Source organism: Pieris napi, chromosome 11, assembly GCF_905475465.1.
Source record: "Pieris napi chromosome 11, ilPieNapi1.2, whole genome shotgun sequence".
Classification (NCBI taxonomy): Eukaryota; Metazoa; Arthropoda; class Insecta; order Lepidoptera; family Pieridae; genus Pieris; species Pieris napi.
In genome coordinates this window covers 6,415,656-6,438,758 of record NC_062244.1, presented here as the reverse complement: position 1 = coordinate 6,438,758, position 23,103 = coordinate 6,415,656, and the positions used below count along the sequence as shown (strand labels likewise).

At 30.8% G+C, this 23,103-nt stretch overlaps 1 protein-coding gene across 4 annotated transcripts; it reads left to right on the top strand.

Annotated features, from left to right (window-relative positions):
* Nucleotides 1-3,619: 3,619 nt before the first annotated feature.
* LOC125054106 (synaptic vesicle glycoprotein 2B-like) lies at nucleotides 3,620-22,756 on the top strand. Of its 4 annotated transcripts, none has more exons than XM_047655795.1 (10): nucleotides 3,620-3,739; nucleotides 4,461-4,685; nucleotides 5,203-5,365; nucleotides 5,810-5,994; nucleotides 6,650-6,834; nucleotides 18,993-19,159; nucleotides 20,644-20,803; nucleotides 21,296-21,570; nucleotides 21,859-21,986; nucleotides 22,675-22,756. In XM_047655795.1, the coding sequence occupies exons 1-10, from the start codon at nucleotides 3,709-3,711 to the stop codon at nucleotides 22,737-22,739; spliced, it is 1,584 nt and encodes a 527-aa protein (XP_047511751.1). In that variant the 5' UTR covers nucleotides 3,620-3,708; the 3' UTR covers nucleotides 22,740-22,756. The 4 variants fall into 4 exon arrangements, with proteins under 4 accessions (XP_047511751.1, XP_047511750.1, XP_047511747.1 ...); XM_047655794.1 differs by lacking the exon at nucleotides 18,993-19,159 and adding an exon at nucleotides 7,412-7,578 and having other exon boundaries at nucleotides 3,621-3,739; XM_047655791.1 differs by lacking the exons at nucleotides 18,993-19,159; nucleotides 20,644-20,803; nucleotides 21,296-21,570; nucleotides 21,859-21,986; nucleotides 22,675-22,756 and adding exons at nucleotides 7,412-7,578; nucleotides 8,138-8,297; nucleotides 8,787-9,061; nucleotides 9,376-9,503; nucleotides 10,736-10,817 and having other exon boundaries at nucleotides 3,622-3,739.
* Nucleotides 22,757-23,103: the final 347 nt, after the last annotated feature.

The window sequence follows — 23,103 nt, the reverse complement described above, 5'->3', positions numbered from 1 at the left end:
CAATACGGAATCCTTAATACGGAGTATATATAGCAGTCGCTAATATGTTATAACTTACGTGGTACTTTTACCGGTCTCTTGCCCGATACGGTGTGAGCGTCATCCAGGTTATTCACATGTAAATAGGCGAGTGATATTGAAATTGTGAGGATTCCAAAGATGTAGACGAATCTTTTTGTTCGCTCGTTTGCGGTTGACGTTATAGTTTAGCATATTCTTACCTTATCTTTTACTCTTCACCGATTTAGGTAAATATTTAAATCTATCTTGCATTTATACTTGAAGGAACTAAAACTCAAAGGTGTCTGATAAAATTCTGTTGCTTTTTAAAAATCTAAGCCCAAAGATTCAGATTCCATACTTAGCGGGATAACTCCCGTGAGTCAAAAACTTATTAGAAACTTGTTTTATGCTATGTCGTTATTTATATGACCGAAATAATGTCAATGATCTGGACCAAAAAAGATATCTTCTCTTCTATTATATTTTAAATGTTTATTTAAAGTTTAATAGGTCACGGTAGTCGTCAATCGTGCTCTATCTCCTTTACACGATATAAAATCAAAAACATCCTATATATTGTTGGGTAGTGTTGGCCTAGTGGCTTCCGCGTGCGACTCTCATCCCTGAGGTCGTAGGTTCGATCCCCGGTTGTGCACCAATCGAATTTCTTTCTATGTGCGCATTTAACATTCGGTCGAACGGTGAAGGAAAACATCGTGAGGAAACCGACATGTCTTAGAGGCGTGTGTCACGCACCTACTTAACATTTAAAAATGATCATGAAACAGATTCAGAAATCTGAGGCCCAGACCTAAAGAGGTTGTAGCGCCATTATTATTGTTATATATTGTTGGGAACAGGGACTCCAAGTTGTAATGCAGCTCGCATAAGTTCTGCAACGTGATGGAACATTTCCCACCGGTTACGAGCGGTTGGCGTGTTGTATAATGGAACCATATTATTTAACTGCATTCAATTTTGTTGGTTATCTTTTAAGATTTAATATAAGAAATGGTATTTAACTGTTTAATGTATGGGATAGAATTCGCGTTCGATTCTATTTCAATCATCATGTTTGGTCTGTATTTAAGAACTTAAACTAATTATTAAATACAAAAGAAATAAGAAAATAAAAAAATATCAATATACCTAATTGAAATTCATATTTTATTTTAGTGGCGATACAATCTCATTAGGTCTGGGCCTCAGATTTCGGAATAAATCTAATAGGCAAGTAGGTGATCAGCCTCCTGTGCGTGACATACGCCGTCGACTTTTTGGGACCAAGACATGTCGGTTTCCTCACGATGTTTTCCTTCACCGTGCGAGCGAATGTTAAATGCGCACATAAAAAGAAAGTCCATTGGTGCACAGCCGGGGATCGAACCTACGACCTCAGGGATGAGAGTCGCACGCTGGAGCCAGTAGGCCAACACTGCTCTTACATATTTTAAAATTTAATATCATCCACCCTTGAAGTAAATTACTACTGGAATACTCTGTTTCTTTGATAAAGCTTAGTCAATGTGGTTCATTTATTTATGAGATGGGTAGCAAACTATGCATCTGCAGCCAAGAACTAAACTAATTTAGGTCTCATTTGATGTTTGCAGAGGTGCTTGATCATGTAAAGTTCTCTGTATGTGTTGAAAAAGTATTATTCAGAGATTTAAATCAAACGACACGATATTCTCATGTTTTTAAGTTTAAGGAATTAAGGATACAATAGAATATAATTGTATGTTCTCGTGGCTTTAAAAAAATATGTGTAAAACGTTTTCAAGTGTAAATATTACGCTTAGCTATATACAAATATTAAAAAAATAATAAAATAATATAGTACATAACAAAATAATGTATGTAGTAACAAGACGAAATCTCCGATACATCGTATTTATAATGCATGGCTATCGTCTATGTTTAGAGGTAAGGTATAAATTATATATGCAGATATTAATTTGTAATTTTTGTCTCGTAGTATACAATGTTATTCAAGTTATATAATTTCTTTAAAAAAATGTTTATCTTAATTCTGTATTTGGCGTACAAATACAAGAAATATAAAGTTTAGATTTGATTGATTTACAATATACAATCTTATGAAAATGTCGTACGATGTAACAGACTTTATGGCACTGAACTAACATCTTCAACATACCCTTGACGGTTTGTGTAATTAAAACCACCGAACTAACGAATACAGGTTCCTAAAGAGCATTCATTAAAACTTAAATTTTAATTCAGTATCTTGGAACGGGAACAAGTTCATGAATAGAAGTAAATGAGTTAACTTTTGACTTATGATTAAAAGGTTTTACTCAACAAGCTTATGGTGCGTTTTGTCAATGAACGGATCGGTATCAAAATTAAAAAAATATGTTTTTATATTCGATATAATATATTAAGGGTCTATTTTACAATGTACGGTTAAGTTCTACATAAGTTCCAAATTAGCTATTTATTACTTATTGGTAGGATAAACACTATTGTTGCGTTTCACGGCTGTCAGATAGCGCTAATCGTCACATTAAGTCCATCATAAGTTATGAGTTTGACGAAGTGTCAAATAGCACCATTTATCTTTCAAATAATTTATGTATTGCATAGCTACTGGTATTGGTACTTTATCCATACATTGTGAAACAGACCCTAAATATAAAGGGCAGATCTCAAAGACACAGGCCAAATGTGGAAGACACAAATGACAAGATGAAGTTGATACTAATTTGGGAAATAAAGTGATGGCACACCACGATGAAGGTGGCCTGATGATGTCATAGATTACTTCGGTAAAACGCTCAAGTAATCACGGACAACAATATAAGGGAATAGAGGAGACTCTTACGCAAGATGGGATTTTTTTATATGATACATTTTATGTTTTATCATGTGTAAGACATTTGTCCTTACTTCTTTCTTTTCTTTAGTCCCAGTCCTTACTCACTTTTTTTCTTGAACTTACAAACTTATTTGTAATTCAATAAGGTTGGTTCACTAGGATTTAAATTCATTATCTAACTGTTTTGTTCTAATTTTTAGTCAATGTTTTAAATGACGACTATGTCGAGTATGTGTTTGCGTGTTGTTCCCACGAGAATGCAATTGCGTGTTCCCATTTCACCATGCCTCCTGCTGATACGTCCACCACGACCACGTCTTTTTTTTTTTTAATTTGTTATAATATAAATTACTTGATATGTCATGTGGAACATGGTGTAATGGTTGCAGCTCCTTACAAACATTGTGTAAAAAAAATGGAGATTAAAAAGAGTTCTACGCCCTTGATCTCAAATCTGGCAGTAAATGTAAAATTAGAACTATTAATATTTCTTTACTGACGAGTCGTAAGTGTACATTATGTTATATGATTAAATGATTTTTTTACTTATATATAGAAATAAAATCGAAATCAATACTTCAACTTCACGGTATCGCAAGTCTTAATTTAAAAAGAGCAGCTAAAACAAACAAATAAAAAAGGAAGGTTTGACTACTAGTCACTTCATAATATACAATTATACAATTCACTACCTAATCTGCGAATTACGAAATAAATTTAACGTTGTGGAGTAAGGCCACCTGTGTTACGTCACATATGCAAATGATTTTATCAGTTAAACATTGACATTATTATTGATTAAAGTAAGACAATAGTCAGTTTAATTTGCACTGCCTTACTGTTGTTTTGTTATTTTAAAAATTAAAATGAATTTGAATATTGAAAGTCATAATGAAGGTAAGTTTATTTTGTATGCACGTGTAGTGTAGGGTAGTGATCAAACTTCACATTTATTTTTGTGTTCTATTTATTATAATTTTATTGTTATATACAGCTTAGGTTAATATTATATCATATATACATCTATTTTAAATATAGTATTCTAGTTTAATAATCATTATAAATAAATAGTATTTGTATATTCTATTTATTTATAATGATTATTTATATGTTTTAGCTTAGCTTAATATTAAATCACATATACATCTATTTTAAATATAGTATTCTAGTTTAATAATCATTATAAATAAATAGAATATACAATTAGGTATATTTGAGTATCGCTATAGTTACGATACTTATTATTACGGAATAAAATTATACTTTTTGCTATCGTATTGTATAGCGTAAGCCTGATTAAATTCTCGGTAAATTTAAATATTTCCAATTAAGAAAAAAAAAACAAAAACGTCTGTATAGAAAAAACAGTAAAAGCTACAAAAAAACGTCTGTATAAGATATTTATTAAAATGCATCAGACACAGTAATGGATATCTCCGTATCATAGGTATTTAAACTTATCCAACATAAGTTTTCAGGCTAAAGTAAAAATAATTCGCGTTGGTAGGCACAGGTCACAGATATGAGCTATATCTAACTTTGTTTTAAGGAAAAAAATATTATTCGCCATTGGGGGCCGCAAAACTACCGAAGCCGCTATTAAAGAATATATTTTCAGTTACAGAAAACTCAGAGCAGACTGATCCCATGATAGTATTAGAAGAAGCATTAACTCTATGTAAATTTGGTAAATTCCATTTGCGACTTTTATTTGCGTCGTTTTGCGCCATCATGGCCGCTATTTCTGTAGTAACTACCTCCTCGTTTATTCTACCAATTGCCGAATGTGACTTAAAAATGGATATGATGCTAAAGGGATGGTTAAACTCTATGCCATTTGTAGGTAAGTGCTAATATTACTTAACTTAATCTGTTATTTATTAATTATGATATACGAATAGTAGGTATATGGCGATATTATAACGACGAATTTAACCATAACTATAGAAATCTACATAAACTGCCCACTGAAGTATTTCCGAACCAATTCGGCTTAGGTCCAAGAAAAGAGCGTGCCAGTTCTGAAAAGGCCGGCAGCGCGCTTGTGAGCTCTTATGAGCTCAGCATCAACATCAACATCAATGTTTTTGTCTTAAACCACTTATTAAAAAATCGTAGTTTGCTGCCAAACATAAGAATATTTCATATATTATATTTACGTAAAAAACACCACACTATATCTGTAGTTTGGTGGTAACAACAAGCAACATTTTTGTTATCTTAAACAAAAACGATGCCATTATTATTTGACTCAAATTCCGGTTTTAGTTAATATTATAAAATAAATTCATGTCAGAAACATTTAATAATAAAATTACACAAAAACAGGAGTTTCAGAATATAAAGTTAACATGTTTTAGGTCAAATTGGAGTCAGTCTTTTTGTTGGCTTCTTAGTAGACACATTTGGTCGTCGTATTTTTCTAATAACCGGAAATCTTGGCATATTCATAACTGCTTTACTTGAAGGGACAAGTCAGACATATTGGATGCTTGTGATTGTGAAAATGCTTCAAGGTATCGCGTAAGTATATTATTAGGACATATATAGGCCCCATGGGGCAGATGTCTGTTTTATTAAAGTAGGTGATCAACCTTCAGTGCCTAGTTATACTGAATTTTAACCAACTAGCTACGGAAGTGATTTTTTTAAATATTTCCTAGATAATTCCACGAATATGTCGTCGTCGGATTCGGTTTTCTTTTAACTACTCTTTGTATGACCTTTACAGCAAATTCCAGAAAGATGTCTCTTAACCTAATGTTATACTAGTTCAACGTATCTATTCAGTAATGTCAACAATCAACCCGCACTGAACATATATGATAAATATTTAAATTTTCCCTGGCTAGAAAAGCTATTCTAGCGATTATTCTGTTCGCACGTTAAAAGTAATTTTCTTTAATAGATACTCTAAAATACAGTTTACAGCCACAACATCTAGTATTTACATATTTTTTATTACAGTATGAGTATAACATATGCAGCAATATCAACAATGCTGTCAGAGTTCATTCAGAAGGAATTAAGAGACAGAATTTTGTTAATTTTCGGTGGCTTCACGTCTATTTCGATTATTGTGTTATCTCTTATGTCTTGGGCAATTTTACCACAAACACAATTAAATATAAGTTTATGGAATGGATATTTTGGTGAGTTATAACAAAGGTGTTTTAGTTTCCTGAACATTATAATAAAATTTGATTTATCTACGCGAGTATCTTCGTTAAATTTAAAAGTGTAAAACTGTGTTTAATTACATGAAACCTCGCTTCATAGTTTAAATTAATTACAATTGAGTTATTAAATGCCATTGCAATGGCCGCTAGTCTTTGACGCCAGTTATGATATTATGTTAAACAAAAATTAATATATTTATACTAAACTTAATTTGTGTATCAAATAACCATAATCCAATAGCGCTACAGATCATAAAGAGGCTTGGCCTCAGTATATTGTCGATTTTAGGCCTAATGAAATTCCAGTTCTTGATATTGCAAGTTTTAATTGCATATCAAAGAAAATCAAATAAAGAGTATATTAAAGAAAGAGTTTGAACGCTGGACCCCAGTGTCTTGATTTTACGTACATTAATTACTAGGTTAACACTGCTTATCTAAAATATTATGTGAGGTCAAAATGAAGCAAATTAATCAATATTAGAAATTAGTTAGGAAGAAGTCCAGTGAAGGATTTATCAAAAGTTCATGACCTAAAACATGAAATTATGACAAAATACCTTTTATTGTAATATTATAATTGAACATAAATGTAATATATTTATAAATTAAGTTTTATTTGTTTCAGAAATTCATTCGTGGAACATTTACCTATATGTATGCTCAATATGGAGTTTTATAGCTTTTATCATGTATTATACATTACCAGAAAGTCCGAAATTTTTACTCTCTGACGGTCATAACGACAAGGCACTGGATGTTCTGAAGTATATATATCATGAAAATACGGGAAAACCTATTGATACATTCCCCGTATGTAATTAAATGTTTCTCTTAATGTATTATTAATTTGTATTTTAATAAAAAAAAAAAAACTGATTCAAACAAAACGTCTAGTCAGTTAAAATTTGAAATTCAAAATTCAAATTCAAATTTTACGTATAATATATACATTTCCAAATTAGGTTATAAACTAATTTAAACTTAGTCAAGTTTCCCATATAGGTTCATAATTATCCATAAAACTATAATTTAGGAATTCAAGTATAATTATGTCATAAGAGAGCCGAGCATTTTTTAAAGGAAATACTATATCTCATCACATAACTACAAAATACACTTTTTTGATGCTATTGAAGTATGTAGATTAAACACTAACTATGCAATAATAACTAGGGAAAAAGAAAATGTCAAGTTTTCAATGTGAAGTGTTAGAATATATTATACTTTTTTTATTAAATTTTTTTTTTTAACACAAATACAGTATTTTCAATTTTCTTAACCTATAAAGTAATAATAAAAATAATTAAAAATAAATAAAATATGAATATATTATACTTATGTATAGGAAGAACTAATTTAAATTTAAACAAAAATATTATGGTTTCAGATAAAACATTTAAAATGTGGCATTCCAAATAAATTAGATAGAGATAAAAAATTCAATTTCAAGAAACAAATAGTGAACAGTTTGTTTGAAGTGAAGCATCTGGTCGATAAAGTAGTTGTTTACCGACTCATTTTAATGTGTGGCATGACGTTCGTTTATTTGTCTACGTAAGTATGTTTAAATTCGCAATATATATTAATTATAAGGTACAAGTTTTACGTCGACAACCTCCTTGTTGATTCAATTACCGTCGAAACAGTATTTGTAGCTACTTGATAGTGAAACCTTAGGGCTTAGAGAGTAGCACCTTTTCCCATATTTAATCATAAATAAATATTAAATAACATTAAAACGTTAATAGCTATTAAAGAAATGTTTACGGCTCTGTTTGCCAAAAACTTCTCATAAATGAGGTTCTTATATTGAAAATATGATGTTACCTATACTTTATGAACTAAATTTTGAATTGGAAGTGTAGTGTTATGTTACGCAGTACTCATTCGAATATCTAATACATTTTACCAACCAATATAAGTTTTTCGTATAAATGTAAAATGCCATCAAAACATAACTTGTAAAAAAACTCGCAAGTCTGTTCTTCTACCGTAAAAAGTTGTTTGTACAAAGTCGGTTAATTTATTCAATCCCCACATAAGGGACCTTCTGTCTTAGGTTATTACATAATTATCTAATCTACCAACGTATAGAACTAGTATTTATTTACAGATACTCTTGCCTGCGATTATGGTACCCACAGATATCAACGACAGTAGAACATTATTATAATGATCACGGACACTCATCGCGCTTCTGTGAAATGATAAATTACAAAAATAATCAGAGTATAAGCAACGCAGATGTAACACACCCAGATATTTGTGAGCCGGTAGTAACTTTAACATACCTTTTTGGACAGTTTACTCCTTCGAGTAGGATAATTCCAATAATTTCAGAATTAACCTGATATCCTTTAAAATTAAAATTGGATATAATCTTAGACGATGTTCAAAAATCTATTGAGTTTTAATAAGGCTCTAGAATACAAGGTTTTTACGCTTACTTCACTGAATATGTTCTTTAAAAAAATTCTTTTAAAATATATTATCTTTATAAAATGCGGGAAAGAAATAAGAGGAGCTATAGCTTCTCTTATTTCTATAGATATTATTTATTTATTTACACTTTGTTGCATATTAGTATAGATACCGTACATATATATTAAATATTTTACAAGAAAATAGTGAAAATAGTTTACAAATTTTAGAATACTATATAGCTTTTTAAAGTTGTTTTGTGAAATGTTTTTTTTTTTCTGTTTTTGATGCCTCTTTAACTGCTTCAGGCGCAGGACTCAAACAAGGATTTTTAATTTCAGCAAGTGAGTGGCTCCGAAACGTATATAAATTCCATGCTTTTGGGTTTAACTGGACTGGTTTTTGTTGGAGTTGCCAGTGTTTTAGTGCACTGGGTAGGACATAGACTATTGATCTTTGTAGTACAATTATCCTCCGCCGCATGCGCAAGCAGTTTGTACTATACGAATTCTTCAACACAAATTGCCTTCCTCATATCTTTTATTTGTGCATTTATGCAAGCTAATGGATCGTTACAATCGAATATTCTTGTAAGGATATTTCCTACGAAATTAAGGTAAGTCATGTAAATATTCTTTGTAATTTTTGAATGTTAAAGAAATGTTTTATCACATTTAAATTGTATCACGGCGTGCATAACACACACTAGTTGCTAGCAACTCTCAATCGTGACCTGGTGTGTTCGATCCTCGGCAATGTATGTTTATTTTGCGAAAACAGATATTATTATACAGTTATACATACAATTATAATCTATGAAAGCATTAAAATACATTTCGTAGTTTAAAAGACCGAGGCGTGCTGACAGCAATAATGGTTTTTTTATGAAAAATATAAATTATAAAGAAGTGAAAACCTCATTATTTTCAGAGCTCTAACATTCTCAATAGTGATGATAGTGGGTCGACTGGGATCACTTTTGGGAAATATTTTGTTTCCTATTCTATTAGATATGGGATGTATGGCCCCGTTCTTAACATTATCAGTTGCTTCACTATGTGAGTGTTAATATAAACTTTTTTAAATGTACTGTTAATAACAATATTTAATTGTTTTTAGCAGCTTTTTCAAAAATAAGGTAATTAAGTATAAATAAATAATTTTAATTCAATTACATATAAGACAATATTCACACATTTTTAGTAGTACTAGATCAAAATGGCCGATTAATTTTAAATATATTACTATAATAATTCAGAGCAAAAAATAGTATATCCCACCAAACAGCATCTGAATCCATTCAAACGTACCTACTGACAATTTAATAAGAGTATTTGTTACTGTACAACATTGCTACCAACTTCGCTTCGTAATGTTTTAACAAAACGCAATATTAAATTTTAATTGCCACTTTATGAAGCTAACAGCGCTTAATTATACATGAAAGTGGATTATTATAACCCTTATTCAGACACCCTGTATAGGAATAGGATATGTCAGCGATAAAAGGTTTTTGCCACGGCTACTTGTTTTATATCTATGGCTTGGTTGTAATGCACCTTCGTGTAGTGCCAACAGTTTTAATTTGGTTGTGTTGCGTGAATAACATGTTATTATTGGCTAATAAGTTGTAAAGTTCGACGCGGTGGACCGAAATACTATGTATAGTTTTTGTTTCCAACATACTATAAACTCCTTTTTTATATACAAATACTAGCTGCCCCCGCGAACTTCGTTTCTCCTTAATGTGATTTTACTTAGCCTACCTTTTTAGTACATACCATACCATACATACCATACATGGAACATTTTGGTATGCGACCCCAGAGACTGCTCGGTTTTCCGGAACGAAAACTTTTAAGGTTTTTCTGTGAAATTAATTGGGGTTGTATTGTCTTTTTGTATAAAAATATAAAAACAAAAAATTTTATCTAAAAAATTAAAATTTAGGGGTTTGAAAGATAGATAGTAACCGATTCTCAGACTTACTGAATATGCATAAAAAAATTCATAAGAATGGGTCGAGCCGTTTCGGAGGAGTATGGGAACGAACATTGTGACACGAGAATTGTATATATATTAGATTGTAATATAATTGTAATAAATAAATATCCAGACGTTAGCTACTTATAATTATTACGTTTATACTATATTAACTTCCTATATAATCTGAATGCATAAAACATCTATCATGAAAAACGTTATTAAAAAGGGACAGCGATATTTGAATTATTTGGTTTTATGAGATGGAAATTGGCAAATAAAATATATTTCATATTTATTTTTACAGGTCAAGCGAGCGTGGTTTTTTTTCTTCCCGACCTTAATAAAGAAAACAAAACTGGTGATAAATAAACATTTTATGAAATCTTCATTTTGTTTTATTATATAACTAATACTGAAGAGAATTAAATTTTTCTATTAGATGGCATACCGTGTTAAGACCTATTTTTCTTTCAAAGTTAATTTTTGATTAGAACTTTATAATTAATGCTGTATAACCGTGCTTATTTTACGGCTGTATTTATAGTCGTCCATCGAATCGTTTCTAACCGTAGAATATAGAAATAATGATGCAAATATTGCAATTCAGCTACACAGTTTAGTGACCGATTTATACCTTCAGATTAAATGCATTTAGACCTTTTCTAAATAGGTAAATAGGAACTGATAACGCTCAACGTGTGATAACCGATTTTGTGAAACCTTACTTAATCTAAAGTATCACATAAAAGTTTTTTTTTTATGAACTGATCTGAAACAACTTAAAATAGGTATAATAGTAACTTGAAAAGAGTCGGTTTCTATTTTTATAGTAAAATTACTGAGTTATTTTATGACTCAGTAATTGGGAAAGTTCGATTAGCGATATATTGATACTTTTTTTCAAGAATCAGATTGGTTCTTTTATAAATTTTATCAATAATAATATATTAACGAATAATTAATCTTACTTCTACTTAACTTTTAAGGTAAGAAATAACAGTAGTAACAAATATAAATTACTGGCAACTTAGTGGTATGACTAGGATTTCGTATATTTTGACAAGATTTTTTGTGAAATAATAAATGTTTATGGAAATCATTTTTTAACAACTATCTCTCTTCCGTAGTTTTTTGAGTTTATCGCGTACAGACGTGGCCAGGGAAGACTGAAATGTTTGTATTTAATATGTAAGAATCGAGCATACTATTATGCTTATACCTTGCAATCGGGTCGCAAAAATATCATCAACTGCACATCTAGATTCTATATAGCTTAGTTTTATCCTAGAAACAGTAAAAAATCGCAATAGGTTATTGTGTACCACTTGCTTATATTATTTGAGATTAATAATAATTTTTACTGTACGCTTAAATGGACGTCTAAAAGTAAAAGGCACCCGTTTTAAGTTCATAAATGGCTTTCGTCGGGCCCGCAAGGAAGTTGTCTGTATTTTGACTTATAAGCATCCTGGCGGCTTGTCGATGAGCACGCACCGAAACTTATAAGTTTCGGTTATTATAATAACAAAAATAACGCAATTTTACAGAGTACGACACGCTCACTACATTTTTTCACATCATTATTTTCGGGAAAGCAACTTTTAAAATTATTTTTAAAAAAATTCATGTTCTCGTTCGCTTTTCCAAAACGAGCGTTTTCATTCATTCCATTTAACGAAGTTAAACTTTAATTTCTCATTAAGTTTATTGTTCGAATAAAACCTATTATTCCGATAAAAGAGGTTTTCATAATAGATCAAATGAAATGATATTAATGTAGGATTATATTACGAGATATTATGCATGAATTAATATCATTATTATCAATACTGTTATCACTAATACGATTTTTGGACTAGGCTTACAAAAATCGTAGAATGTAAGGCACCAAGGGTTTTTACCCTTAGTAGTTTTTGTACTCCTTATTTATTTATAATGTTTAAGCAGTAATACAAATTCATACTAGTACTGTAGGTACTAGGGAAGGCAAACATCGTGGAAACAGACATGGGTTAGGCATGCTTAAACTTGAAAATATCTAAATATAAATTTGTTTTATTGGAATTATGAAACTTATTTTATCTATTTATATATTAAATTTAAACGCGAATAGTTTAAACTAGATACATGGCAATTTAAATCTTTATTGCTGTTATTGCCCACGTTTACGCTATATTAACAACGAAATTATTGTATGAAGTATGCGCGTTGATAAAGTATGTGATTAAGAACCCTGCAGTGATTAAGAAGATTGAATAGTATTGGCCTATTGGCGGAAACGTGCGACCCTTACAAGATCCTGCGTTCGAACCACGGCTGTGCACTAATGGAATTTTCTTTCTAGATAGATTAGCACTTGCTTTATTGTTATTTGATAGCCTCAGTATATTTTACCACACAAGAACAATTGTTAGACTAAACATGAAATGATAACGATAATTACCACTAAACGTTTTCAAATCTCATAACCTATTTAAATCCTACAAATCTGGGTAATTTTAAACAGTTTCCGTATTGAGCAACAGATCAATATAAAGTTGCTGTGACACAATTAGCCGTGGAAATAGTTTTTCCTTTATTTTTATACAGATTCACATCACGGCAGCCTTCGGGAAATGGAGCAACTTGTGATTTTGTCGAGTCAACGGAACATTACGGCGTGTTCTATATGCCTGAGTCTATCACTAATAAACTATTTTATTATTATATTAAATTGTACTATCTTTACTATCGTGATATATATACAAATATTTACTTTAATATTTTATCAGTCACTACGCGTTGCTGTAATTATGCTTAATTAAAAATATATTTATCGTTCGAATTCCATTCACTATAGTATATATACTATTATATCAGAGATTATGAGAAAAACATTCCGTTCTTCCGTAGTCGTTCATGTAAACTATGCATTTTTAATAAAAAATCAACGCAATCGAGCTGTCAAATCTTGACATAATTTTGAGATAAAATTGACATGACATGTAATAATTTTCTCATGTGATTAGATCACGTGACACACGACACGATCCACCTTTGCGTTTGACCAATGACAACCAAACGAAATGCACCATCGTGTTGCGAATTGCTATGGTGCTTTTCCCTTCCAAGTGTCTCTCATAGAACGTATAATCACAAATAAGCGACGCGGTTTTATTTTTCAAATCAATGTATTTTATTTTCTTTTAAATCACACATTCCAAAGGATACGATATAGGATACTTCGTATTTATAATACTCGTCTATGGTTAGAGGTAAGGTATAAATTATATGTGCAGACATTAATTTGTAATTTTTGTCTCATATTATACAATGTTATAATACTTGTATAATTTATTTACAAATATGTTTATCTTAATTCTGTATTTGGCGTACAAATACTAGAAATATCAAGTTTAGATTTGATTGATTTACAAAGTACAATTTTATGAAAATGTCGTACGATTTAACTTACTTTATGGCACTGAACTAACATCTTCAACATACCCTTGACGGTTTGTGTAATTAAAACCACCAAACTAACGAATACAGGTTCCAAAAGAGCATTGTAATACATTTATCCTTACTTCTTTCTTTTCTTTAGTCCTAGTCCTTACTCTTTTTTTTTTCTTGAACTTACAAACTTATCACACCAATTCTATAAGGTTGGTTCACTAGGATTTAAATTCATTATCTAAATGTTTTGTTTTAATTTTAAGACAATGTTTTCAATATATAAATAAAATCACAATCAATACTTCAACTTCAGGCCAGGTTTGACTACTAGTCACTTCATAATATACATTTCCCTACCTAATCTACGAATTACGAAATAAATGTAACGTTGTGGAGTAGTAATTAGTAATGTACACTGTGTTACGTCACATAAGCAAATGATTTTATCAGTTAAACATTGACATTATTATTTAATAAGTTAAAAGACAAGATTCAGTATAATTTGCACTGCCTTACTGTTGTTTTGTTTTTTTAAAAATTAAAATGAATTTGAATATTGAAAGTCAAAATGAAGGTAAGTTTATTTTGTAAGCACGTGTAGTGTAGGGTAGTGATCAAACTTCACATTTATTTTTGTGTTCTATTTATTATAATTTTATTGTTATATACAGCTTAGCTTAATATTATATCATATATACATCTATTTTAAATATAGTATTCTAGTTTAATAATCATTATAAATAAATAGAATATACAATTAGGTATATTCGAGTATCGCAATAGTTACGATACTTATTATTACGGATTAAAATTATACTTTTGGTTATCGTATTGTATAGCGTAAGCCTGATTAAATTCTCGGTAAATTTAAATATTTCCAATTAAGAAAAAAAACCAAAAACGTCTGTATAGGATATCTCCGTATTATAGGTAGAAACTTATTCAATATAAGTTTTGAGGCTAAAGTAAAAATATTTCGCGTTGGTAAGCACAGGTCACACATGAGCTATATCTAACTTTGTTTTGAGGAAAAAAAAAATCGCCATTGGGGGCCGCAAAACCACAGAAGCGGCTATTAAAGAATATATTTTCAGTTACAGAAAACTCAGAGCAGACTGATCCCATGATAGTATTAGAAGAAGCATTAACTCTATGTAAATTTGGTAAATTCCATTTGCGACTTTTATTTGCGTCGTTTTGCGCCATCATGGCCACTATTTCTGTAGTAACTACCTCTTCGTTTATTCTTCCAATTGCCGAATGTGACTTAAATATGGATATGATGCTAAAGGGATGGTTAAACTCTATGCCATTTGTAGGTAAGTGCTAATATTACTTTAGGCATTATTTGTTAATTATGATATGGTGATATTATAACGACGAATTTAACCATAACTATAGAAATCTACATAAACTGCCCACTGAAGTATTTCGACTTAGGTCCAAGAAAAGAGCGTGCCAATTCTGTAAAGGCCGGCAGCGCGCTTGTGAGCTCTTGTGTTGTGAGCTGGGCTCTCGCACTGCCGGAGGCATCAATGCATCAACATCAATGTTTTTGTCTTTAACCACTTATTAAAAAATCGTAGTTTGCTGCCTAACATTAGAATATTTCATATATTATATTTACGTAAAAAACACTATAGTTATAGTGTGGTGGTAACAACAAGCAAAATTTTTGTTATATTGCTATATTAAACAAATACGATGCCATTTTTATTTGACTCAAATTCCGGTTTTAGTTGATATTATATAATAAATTGATGTAAGAAACATTTTATAATAAAATTACACAAAAACGGGAGTTTCAGAATATAAAGGTAACATGTTTTAGGTCAAATTGGAGTCAGTCTCTTTGTTGGCTTCTTAGTAGACACATTTGGTCGTCGTATTTTTCTAATAACCGGAAATCTTGGCATATTTATAACTGCTTTACTTGAAGGGACAAGTCAGACATATTGGATGCTTGTGATTGTGAAAATGCTTCAAGGTATCGCGTAAGTATATTATTAGGACATATATAGGCCCCGGGCAGATGTATCCTCTGTCTGATGTATACGTTTTAAGAAAATAGGTGATCAACCTTCAGTGCCTCGTTATACGGAATCTTAACCAACTAAGCTACGGAAGTGATTTTTTTTTAATATTTCCTAGATAATTCCCCGAATATGTTGTCGTCGGAGTCGGTTTTCTTTTAACTACTCTTTGTATGACCTTTACAGCAAATTCTAAAAAGATGCCTCTTAACCTAATGTTGAACATAATTTCCTTTAACTTCGTCTTTGTTACTTTTACTTGTTACGGAAGTGATTACCAGCGTGAATAAGTGTTTTGGGTTGGAAAGCACTTTCCTCCTAATTAAGAAAAACAGAAGTGGAAATGTGCTCCATGGCCTTGATACTTAATAAAACATGTACCTAATGTTCTATCCAATAATGTCAATAATCAACCTGTACTGAACATAAATGATAAATATTTAAATTTGCCCTGGCTAGAAAAGCAATTCTAGCGATTATTCTGTTCGCATGTTTAAAGTAATTTTCTTTAATAGATACTCTAAAATTCAGTTTACAGACGCAACATCTAGTATTTACATATTTTCTATTTCAGTATGAGTATAACATATGCAGCAATATCAACAATGCTGTCAGAGTTAATTCAGAAGGAATTGAGAGACAGAATTTTATTACTTTTCGGTGGCTTCATGTCTATTTCGATTATTGTGTTATCTCTAATGTCTTGGGCAATTTTACCACAAACACAATTAAATATAAGTTTATGGAATGGATATTTTGGTGAGTTATAACATACGTGTTTCAGTTTCATGAACATTATAATAAAATTTGCTCTATCGACGCCAGTATCTTCGTTAAATTTAAAAGTGTAAAACTGTATTGAAGTAGGTACATGAAACCTCGCTTTATAGTTTAAATTATCACAATTAAGTTATTAAACTACAACTTCTGCTGATTTTTGGCTCCAGCCAATTTTAAATATATTAAATATATTTAACGAAAATTTATATATTTATACTAAACTTAAATTTGTGTATCAAATAACCATAATCCAATAGCGCGGCTTGGCCTTAGAATTCTTCACACATTTAATTTTTATTGATATTATATATCACATATTGTCGACTTTAGGCCCAATGAAATTCCAGTTCTTGATATTGCATGTTTTAATTGCATATCAAAGAAAGAGTAATAATATAAAGGAAAGAGTTGGACTGGACCTCAGTGTCTTGATTTTACACGCATTGACTATAAAGGCAGATTTACACAGGGTCAGTAGACAAGTCAGTCGCAACTGACTTTAAAATATTCGTGTCCGAATATTCAAGTCAGCGCTGACTTCAAGCCACTGTACTGACTTCAAATCAGTTTACACAGGGTTTTTTTCGGGTCAGCACTGACTTGCCTCGAATTTGTAGTCAGTTACTGACCCTATGTAAATCAGCTCTAAGGTTAACACTGCTTATCTAAAATATTTTGTGAGATCAAAATGAAGCAAATCAATCAATATTAGAAATTAGTTAAGATACCCATTGACGGATTTATCAATAGTTCATGACCTAGATAACTATTGCACTAATAATTTGATTTAGGCACAAATTTAAATTATATTGGAAAATCTTTTGAACCTATTTTGTTGTGGACAGTGTCACATCCCACTATTACTTATCATGACATTAAATTTATTTTATTTAAAGTGAAGAATGCCTTACATTGAAAGTACGTAGTAGATTGCCAGTGATATACACTGGCAATCATTGTTCCAATCTGGTAGTGTAATTTTTTATCGATTTCTAAGATAAAACGTGGTGTTTGGTACGGTATAAATGTCATTTTAAATTGGTATTTTGTAAAGATCACAGGACGGAACCTAGTGTATTAGGCTCTTTGGTCTCCAGCTCAACAATAACTGTTTCGGGTAGGCGTACCTACTTGCTCTAATAAATGTGTATGCTACTTTAGTTGGATTACAGTATTTCAAAATAATAAAATAAACACTTTATTGATATCACAAGTGTAGACAATGTATGCAAATGAGCTATCTTCCTGCTAATGGAATATCTTCCTAACAACTCCGAAGTAAATTAACTAAAACGAAACACTAAAACACTGTACTAAACTAAAAACTATTCTTAGTATAAAAACACAAGATTTTTTTTACAAAGAACCTTTTAACATAATTATAAAAATATATTTATAAATTTAGTTTTATTTGTTTCAGAAATTCATTCGTGGAACATTTACCTATATGTATGCTCAATATGGAGTTTTCTAGCCTTTATCATGTATTGTAAATTACCAGAAAGTCCAAAATTTTTACTCTCTGACGGTAATAACGAAAAGGCACTGGATGTTCTGAAGTATATATATCATGAAAATACGGGGAAACCTATTGATACATTCCCTGTATGTAAAAAATGTTTCTCTAAATATATTCTATGGCCTAGTGGTTTCAGCGTGCGACTCTCATCCCTGAGGTCATAGGTTTGATTCCCGGCTGTGCACCAATACACTTTCTTTCTAAGTGCGCATTTAACGTTCGCTCGAACGGTAAAGGAAAACATCGTGAGGAATCCAACTTGTCTTAGACCCAAAAAGTCGACGGCGTGTGTCAGGCACTGTAGGCTGATCACCTACTTGCCTATTAGATTGAAAAATGATCAGGAATCTGAGGACCAGACCTAAGAGGTTCTGACGCCACAGATTTTTTTTTAAATATATTCTACTTACGTTTGCAAAATAGGTGATAAACTTTCCATTTCCATTATAAAGTTTCCCATATAGGCTCATAATTATGCATAAAACTGTAATTTAGGAATTAATGTTTAATTATGTTGTAAGAGGGCCGAGTATTTGATGGAATTAATTTATCTCGTCACATAACTACAAAATGTACTTTTTCGGCCTTTTATGTAGATTAAAAACTATTTATGCAATTATTATGTGGGAAAAGGAAAATATCAAATTTTCTATGTCTAGTGAAGTTTGATAGTATTTTGGACATCAGGTAATGCAATAGATTAAAATATGGAAGGTCAAATCTTGGACAGGTATATCATATTTATGAGGAAGAACTAATTTAAATATAATTAAACAAAACTTAAATGGTTTCAGATAAAACATTTAAAATGTGACATTCCAAATAAATTAGATAAAGATATAAAAACCAATTTCAAGAAACAAATAGTGAACAGTTTGTTTGAAGTGAAGCATCTTTTCGATAAAGTAGTTGTTTACCGACTCATTTTAATATGTGGCATGACGTTCATTTGTTTGTCTACGTAAGTATGTGTACAGTCGCAATACATATTAGTATTTACAATTTATACGTACAAGTCTTACGCCGAGAACCTTCTTATCGATTCAATTACCGTCGAAACAGTTTTGTAGCACCTTTTCCCATATTTATTCATAAGTATTAAAACTTTAAAAGTTATTAAAGAGACGTGGAGTACAGCTGTGTTTCAAAATATTTTCAACTAGCTGGCCTGGCGAACATCGTACCGCCTAACAGTCGATTCTTTATTTGTTTAATATACCTATTTTGCTATTCGGGACACCGGTCTAGCTAGTAAGATAAAAAAAAGAAAATTGATAAGACATCAAATACATTATGTCAAAAAATAAAAATTTCCCTTCCCGGAACCCCTCCACTAATACTTGAACTTTATGCTATGGTATTAAAGTTCAAATTGACTTTTGAGTATTATTACGAATATTTTGTATGGGAATATAGAAAAGTGTTGTTTTTAGACGTTTTCATTAAAAAAAAAAAAAATTCTCCGTAAGAACCATCCTCGTACTTCAAGGTATATTATTAAAAAAAATCAGACAAATCGGTCAAGCCGTTTTCATGTTGTTCGTGACAACTGAAAACGGGTTTCATTTTTATATATATAGATTATAGTGGAACTATGTAGTATGAGATGTAAAGCTAATCTTGAATTAATGTTTCATACATTGAATGAATCATTAACAGCAACGTTAGTTATATCGCTTAAACCATCTGACAAGTGAGGTTACAAGTTCATGACTTTATGGAGGTAAATGAACTTTGATTCTGGAGTAGTTCTCATGTTTTGCGAAAATTGTATTAATATTGTTTATCAAATAGGAACAAATCAATGATTTCTCATGGGGTTAATTAAGACAGTTTGTATTTGAAATAACTCTGACACAAACTATAATTTATATACTAGTCACCTGTGGTTTTGGCGTAATTTGTTTATAACGAATTTTAAAACAGCTAGTGTGTTATTATTTCCGTTAAATTTTCATTTAACTCGCTTATGTGGCTATGTGCAAATAGTATGATATAATTCACACAATTATTGTGCCTAAGTTGAGTCCAATGTGACTAAATGATTGCCCAAAATTATGTTTGTTTGATTAGTTCGGGGTTTTTTGCTAGGAAAATTCTGTTTTAAGAAAGCCAGTTCCTTCCCAAAAACTTCTCATAAATGAGGTTCTTTTATTGAAAATATGATGTTACCTATACTTTATGAACTAAATTTTAATTGGAAGTATAGTGGTATGTTACGCAGTACTCATTCGAATATCTAATACATTTTACCAACCAATAACAATTAAACAAACAACCATAAAACATAACTTGTAAAAAAACAAATCTCGCAACTCTGTTCTTCTACCGTAAAAAGTTTTGTGTACAAAGTCGGTTCATTTGTTCAGTCCCCACTTACAACTGTCTTATGTTATTACATAATTATCTAATCTAACAACGTATAGAACTAGTATTTATTTACAGATACACTTGCCTGCGGTTATGGTACCCACAGATATCAACGACTGTAGAACATTTTTATAATGATCACGGACACTCATCGCGCTTCTGTGAAATGATAAATTACAAAAATAATCAGAGTATAAGCAACGCGGACGTTACACACCCAGATATTTGCGAGCCGGTACTAACTTTAACTTACCTTTTCGGACAGTTTACTCCTTCGAGTAGGATAATTCCAATGATTTCAGAATTAACCTGATATCCATTCAAATTAAAATTGGATATAATCTTAGACGATGTTCAAAAATCTATTGGGTTTTAATAAGGCTCTAGATTACAAGGTTTTTACGCGTACTTCACTGAATATGTTCTTTAAGAATTTTTTTTTTAAATTATTAAAGAACATATTCAGTTTAACAATTATTTATCTCTATAAAATGCGGCTAAGATATAAGAGGAGCTAATTTATTATATTAAAGATTTTACAATAAATAAGTGAATTTTACCATGTATATTATATACGTAAGTATAATAGCAGTCGTTTTGGAAATACATTTTAGAATACTATACATATAGCTTTTTAAAGTTGTTTTGTGAAATGTTTTTTTTTCTGTTTTTGATGCCTCTTTAATTGCTTCAGGCGCAGGACTCAAACAAAGATTTTTAATTTCAGCAAGTGAGTGGCTCCGAAACGTATATAAATTCCATGCTTTTGGGTATAACTGGACTGGTTTTTGTTGGAGTAGCCAGTGTTTTAGTGCACTGGGTAGGACATAGACTATTGATCTTTGTAGTACAATTATTATGCGCCGCATGCGCAAGCAGTTTGTACTATACGAACTCTTCAACACAAATTGCCTTCCTCATATCTTTTATTTGTGCATTTATGCAAGCTAATGGATCGTTACAATCCAATATTGTTGTAAGGATATTTCCCACGAAATTAAGGTAAGTTATTCTTTGTAATTTTTGTATGTTAAAGAAATATTTTATCACATTTAAATTGCGTCACGGCGTGCATAACACACACTAGTTGCTAGCAACTCTCAATCCTCGGCAATGTACGTTTATTTTGCGATAACAGATATTATTATACAGTGATACATACAATAATAATAATCTGTCTGTGAAATCATTAAAGTACATTTCGTAGTTTAAAGACCGAGGCGTGCTGACAGCCATAATCGCTTTGTTATGAAAAATATGAATTATAAAGAAGTTAATCATTATTTTCAGAGCTCTAACATTCTCAATAGTAATGATAGTGGGTCGACTGGGATCACTTTTGGGAAATATTTTGTTTCCTATTCTATTAGAGAAGGGATGTATGGCCCCGTTCTTAACTTTATCAGTTGCTTCACTATGTAAGTGTTAATATGTTTAATATAAACTTTTGTAAATGTACTACAAATAACAATATTTAATTTTAATCTAATTATATATTACACAATATTCACACGTTTAGTAGTACGAGATCAAAATGGCCGATTAATTTTAAATAAATTACATAAATATTTTACTATAATTCAGAGCAAAAAAATAATATATCCGACCAAACAGTATCTGAATCCATTCAAACGTACTGACGATATAATAAGAGTGTTTGTTACTGTACAACATTGCTACCAACTTCGCTTCGTAATGTTTTAACAAAACGCAATATTAAATTTTAATTGCCACTTTATGAAGCTAACAGCGCTTAATTATACATGAAAGTGGATTATTATAACCCTTATTCAGACACCCTGTATAGGAATAGGATATGTCAGCGATAAAAGGTTTTTGCAACGGCTTTTTGTTTTGTATGGCTTTCTATGGCTTGGTACAACTATATACTCCTTTTTATGTAGATATATTATAATAAATAAATATAAAGACGTTGGTTACTTATAATTATTACGTATATACTGACTTAACTTCCAATATATAACCTGATTGCATAAAACGTCTATCATGAAAAACGTTATTAAAAAGGGACAGCGATATTTGAATTATTTGGTTTTATGACATTGAAATTGTCATATAAAATATATTTCATATTTATTTTTACAGGTCAAGCGAGCGTGGTTTATTTTCTTCCCGACCCTAATAAAGAAAACAAAACTGGTGATAAATAAACATTTTATGAAATCTTCATTTTGTTTTATTATAATATAACTAATACTGAAGAGCATTAGATTTTTCTATAAGATGGCATAGCGTGTTAAGATGAATACCTATTTTTCTTTCATAGACAATTTTTGGTTAGAACTGTATAATTAATGCTGTATAACCGTGCTTGTTTTACGGCTGTATTTATAGTCGAAAATCAAAACATGAGGGAAGCAATACTACCTTTTCAACGGCTAAACAACGATAAACTCTCTTTCCTTAACTTTCGTATTATCTTTTTCTGCCATTTTTGGGAAGCGTGCACGCGTGTGTCCTCCTTTCCGACGAAACACAGACTAAAAAATATTTCGCAATACTCGCTTGTGAGTT